Source organism: Austrofundulus limnaeus, unplaced genomic scaffold (genome assembly GCF_001266775.1).
Source record: "Austrofundulus limnaeus strain Quisiro unplaced genomic scaffold, Austrofundulus_limnaeus-1.0 Scaffold2603, whole genome shotgun sequence".
Taxonomy (NCBI): Eukaryota; Metazoa; Chordata; class Actinopteri; order Cyprinodontiformes; family Rivulidae; genus Austrofundulus; species Austrofundulus limnaeus.
The window spans coordinates 9,733-14,998 of NW_013955005.1; the positions used below are offsets into that span (position 1 = coordinate 9,733).

General features: G+C 38.7%; 1 protein-coding gene across 1 annotated transcript in view; it reads right to left on the reverse strand.

Moving 5' to 3' along the window:
• Positions 1 to 5,266, reverse strand: part of LOC106511229 (putative adenosylhomocysteinase 3) — a gene marked incomplete at both ends in the record, with an annotated part of 16,437 nt that overhangs the window by 9,282 nt on the left and 1,889 nt on the right. Inside the window, 9 exon segments of the mRNA XM_013999981.1 lie at positions 5 to 99; positions 1,962 to 2,032; positions 2,122 to 2,210; positions 2,297 to 2,360; positions 2,442 to 2,558; positions 2,818 to 2,924; positions 4,268 to 4,362; positions 4,443 to 4,545; positions 4,622 to 4,722. Coding sequence (XP_013855435.1) covers positions 5 to 99; positions 1,962 to 2,032; positions 2,122 to 2,210; positions 2,297 to 2,360; positions 2,442 to 2,558; positions 2,818 to 2,924; positions 4,268 to 4,362; positions 4,443 to 4,545; positions 4,622 to 4,722 — 842 coding nt within the window.

Genomic DNA, 5,266 nt, shown 5'->3' on the forward strand with positions numbered 1-5,266 from the left:
TTACCACGTCGATCTCTGTGTTGGAGTGTCCCATGTTGCAGACGATGCAGCTGTTCTTCATGCGGTCCAGGTGTTCCCTCACCACCACGTTCTTGTTACCTGACGATGAGAGGAAAACACAGCGACRGTCAGAGTGGAAGCAAAAGGAGGCTGAACACATTTTTTTTAAAGTCTGTGCCACTCGTGATGTAATTACTCCTCTGAGAACTCCAGCTAAATTAATTAGAAAATGTAATTAACTGTGTTACACTTGTGTGATCAGCAGGGGGCGGAGCCAGAAGGGTGGCCAGGGTGGCATCTGATTGGCCACCGTCAAATGATTGACAAGAGGGGATGAAAACAACTTTTCTAAAGCATTTAATTAATATAAAAGCAAAAATTCCACCGCAACAAATTTCAGCTCGTTATGTATTAAAAAAAACACTCAATTGTCATTTGAATTTGGCCTTGGAGGCCATTTTGGATTCTTTTATTTGATTTTAGAATCTGTTGGGCATCACTCTCAGCTACTACCACAACAAATTTCAGCTTAATATCTGTAAAGCTCAAAATTGAGATTTCAGTTTGACACGGGGATTGCTCTTGTACCTTCTTACCTACTTTCAGCTCAGTTTTTCTAAACAAAAAAAAAATAATAATAATTTTGAAATTAGCTTTGGTGGCCATCTTGGATTTTGTATTTACATTCATATTTTGTTCAAGATTATTCTTGGCTATCAACATGTACATTTTCAGCTGTGTATTTAATGGATGAATTAGCATTAGCTGTTATCTTAAACTGGGACTAGCAATCAATCTTGGCTACACCACAACAAATTTCAGCTCATTTATTATTATTATTATTATTTATTTTTCCTTAAAATTTTATTAATTTCATTTAAAAACAAAACAAATGCTATACATACAAATAATACAACACAAATAAAATGAAAGGTAGCAGAAAGAAGAAAAATATTCTTATTGATATCTGCCCCTTTTTCAAAAATAAATAAATTTAAACTATATTAGTCTTCAAATAACAAAATATAAAAACTTTAACCCCTTCTCGAACAGCAGTTCTTATGAATGCACGTTATACAAATTCATATTTCTTCAACAATCTAACTTTTATCATTCTCTTAAATACATTTATTGAGCCAGCATTTTTATAATCACTTTCCAGATTGTCCCACGATCTTATTCCTTGGACTGAAGTACATCTGTCCTTCAAATTTGTTCGAATTTTGGGCTTTACAAACATATAATCTAATCATTTAAATGTAACCGTGGTGGCCRTCTTAATTTTTTAATCCAGGGTAGTTTTATTTATTTGTGTCCCCCTAGATAACACATTGGCCACCCCTTGTAAAAAAGTCTAGCTCCGCCCCTGCTGATCAGTACTGTTAAAGAGATTTGCAGCTTTTTCCACACTTTCCAACCCACACCTTCTACCTCAAAAAATGAAAATAAATTAAATATWTATTTTATTTTACCAAAGGATTATTATTTAGTCGTTTGACTTAAATAAACCATAATGCTTGCTTTGACTAGAGTTAATAAGTYCCTCTGCTAAAACACACTTGATTTGAATAAACAAGTGATTAAAAGGCCTCTGCAGAACTTGAAGAGGTAATTCTTTCATGGAGTCAGGTGTATTGGAGCAGGGAAACGGGGAAAACGGACCAAGATTGGACACGAGGAACCGGACAGTCGAAGAAAAATCAGAAGTATTTTAGCTAAAAAATGTGTTTCACTCTGAATCTACTTTTAGGTCTGTATAAAATAAAACACACAAACAACAATAAGAAGTCTATCATTAAAAAGAGATAACTCGACGATAACCGTCAACAATATTTAAACTGGTCCGATCAAAAAGCAGCCACCTAATTGGGTGTTTTATCATTTTTGTAACGTTAACAAAATGTGACGCCACATCGTGCTTGCAGCCTCAGCTTTGTGAGCCGAGGAGGTGAAAAACTAACCGGTGCAGGTGATGACGATGTCCACTTGTCTGATGACCTCGTTGAGTTTCACCAGCCTGAAGCCGTCCATGCTGCCATTCGTTTCAAGACAACGAAGACAGGAGTGAAATYAACACGACTCGTTTGCGAAACTTCAAAGAACGCTTTAAACGAAACCTACCAGGCCTGCAAGGCACAGATGGGGTCGATCTCTGTGACGTAGACGATGGAGCCCATGGCTTTGAGGGCGGCGCAGCAGCCTTTCCCGACCTGAGGGAGGAAACAGAGACGGGAACAAACAGTAAACATGGAGACATGCGCTCAGTGTCGTTCGTTCTCCAGTGTCTCAGATTTACCTCTCCGTACCCACACACCACCACCTGYTTGCCCCCAAACATGACGTCAGTGGTCCTCTTCAAGCTACAGACAGGAATGCTTGTTATTTAACTGAAGGATTGAAAACGACGTCTCATCGTTTTTGTCGTAACGTTCAGATTTTACCCGTCTAAGATGGACTCTCTGCAGCAGTAAAGGTTGTCGAACTTCTGTTTGGTGACGGAGTCGTTGACGTTCATGGCTGGAACACACAACTTCCCTGCTTTGGAGAGTTGATACAACCTGAAGGCAAAAATCATTCATTTACTTAAAGATAAAAATGCATTTGTTGATTTAAAGAAATAAAAATAAAACCATGTTGTATCGTTTCCACCACTAGGTGGTGATGTCATCACGTTGATCAGAAACCGAATGCAACTTTGACCAAAGCATGTTTGAATAAATACAATCTAATTTATTAGAAATCATCACAATCAGCAAAAGGTTATTATTTGAAATGAATGTTGTAGGTATCAGTGTGTGAACAGGCTCCGCCTCCTACCTGTGGACACCTGTGACGCTCTCCTCTACGATGCCCTTGATCTTTTTGAACATGTTGGGGTATTTTTTGTAAATCCAGTGAGTCAGGTCTCCACCGTCATCCAGGATCTGACGATCAGGACACACATCATCAAGGACAAATTCATTAATTTAAAATAAAATTAATAAAAAAGAAAAGACTCAAAGGAAGGAGGCGAGAAGCTGTTCAAAAAAGAAAAAAACATTTTCAAAAAAGAAAAAATGCACAATGAGAGCTGAAGAGGATTTCTTAAAGCTGAAAGAAGCAGGTCATTAGCTAAAAAGAGCTAAAGGCTGTCTAAAACGCAACAAAAATCAAGCTAAAAACAAACAAAGAAAGCTCAATTAAAAGCTAAAAATTCCTAAATGTCAGCTTAAAGCTAAACTGCAGAAAGGCAGCAGCTAAAAGCTAAATGGGAGCAGAAGAACAATAGCAAAAGAGAAATATTAGCTAAAGGTAGCAGAAACCAAGCTAAAGCTGAAAGTATTAAAATGAAAACTAAAGGCTAAGCAGCGGCTTGAAGCTGAGTAGRTAAAGCCTAGCTAAAAGCTTAAAATAGAAGAGCGGTAGCTAAAATCTAATGGCGGCTAAAAGTCTTAGCAGTAGCAGAACAGTAGCTAAAAGCTTAAARTAAGGAATGCCTGGTTGAAAGCTAAAAGTATCAAAATGGCAGCTAAAATCAAATCTGTAGTAGAGCAGTAGCTAAAGTTGGCTAACAGTTAAATGGTAGCTGAAGGTTTAACAGTAGCTAAAAGCTTAAAGAACAAAGCCTGGTTAAAAGCTAAACATGTCCAAATGACAGCCAAACTTAAAACTGTAGCAAAGCGATAAACAAAAGTTAATGTTGGCTATTAGCTAAATGGTAACTGAAGGCTTGACAGTAACACAACAGCAGCTAAAACCTAGAAGTATCAAAATGGAAGTTAAACAGCAGCTAAAAGCCAATTAAGGGTAAGCTTGCCTAAAAGCTAAAAGTACAATGATAGCTCAAAGCTAAAGGTGGCTAAGTGAAAGCTAGAAGTATCAAAATGGAAACTAAAAGCTGAAGAGCAGCAGAGCAGCAGCTAAAAATAGCCTAAAAGAAAATTTGAGCAATTCGGCTGAAACAGATTTCAAACAGAAACAATATTTTAAAAAATGAAGAGATCTTGATTTATTTCTTTGGGGAATTTTCTTTTAAATACAGTTAAATATTCTGAAAATTATAAAAAGTTACAAAAACCAAACATGACTGCAGTTGATTATTAGAACATTACAAAGTACAGAAATGACTGGGCTGAGAAAACCYACAGGAAARCAATAGTGTGAAYGCTGACTCAGCTTTCACATCATTATATATTCACACAACATATGCTCCTTCTTTACACTTTAACAGCAGCATGTGGCCAAATATTACAGATAAAAATGTACGGTAGTTATAAAAAAATGTTACCATGTTGGGCTGCCAGCCCTCCACGTTGACACAGCGATCGATGCACCACCAGAAGTCGTCCTCTGACTCACCCTTCCACGCAAACACATTGAAGCCTGAAGAAAAGGCCGAARCTCTGAAAGCAGCCGAAGGACACGGAGCAGAAAACCGGAACGGCGGGGGGATTGATTCTTACCTCCTTCTGCCAGAGCCGCTGCCACTTCGTTCTGGGTGGAGTAGATGTTACACGCTGCCCACCTGCACTGCGCCCCCAGAGCCGCCAGGGTCTCCATCAGCACCTGAGCAGCAGCGGACATGTGGTTGGGTTTGGTTCGGCGAGTCGCCTGTATGAGCGGGTTTACCTCAGGTACTCACAGCGGTCTGAGCGGTGATGTGAGTGCAGCCCACCACCTTGGCACCGGCGAGGGGTTTCTCCCCCTGAGCCCTCTTCCTCAGAGCCATCAGAGCGGGCATCTCTGAAAGCAAAAAAAAAAAAAAAAGAGTGAAAACGCTTGAAGGAAATCCATGCAATTAGCTGAACGTTCGGGGAATTCTCCTATTTAATCCGTTAATCCGTGGAGTCGCACAGCTGACAGAGCTACAGATGCTAATGAAATGTGTTCGCAGGGCCTGAAGAGTTCAGAAATTATTTCAAGTTGATCATTTTTTGATGAACTCAGCTCTTAATATTTACATAATCCTTCAAAAGCCAAAAGGTGTGTGAACGCTGAGTCAGCATTCACACGGTTGTTTACCGGTTTTCTATTTTTAAAAAGGGCAATTTCTGCAAGCTAACTACTTTTAGCTTGAACTTGTAAGAACATTAGCTGTTCATACACTCCTGATCAAAATCTTAAGACCAGTCAAAAAAGTGCAAGAATTTGCATTTTGCACTGTTGGATCTTAAGAAGGTTCTAAGTGAAGCTTCACAATGTTAAAAGAAGAAATCAGTGCAAGAGACAAGAACTTTTGAGCAGGGAATTTTCTGAAAACTGCATTTACACTCAAACATGATTTTTT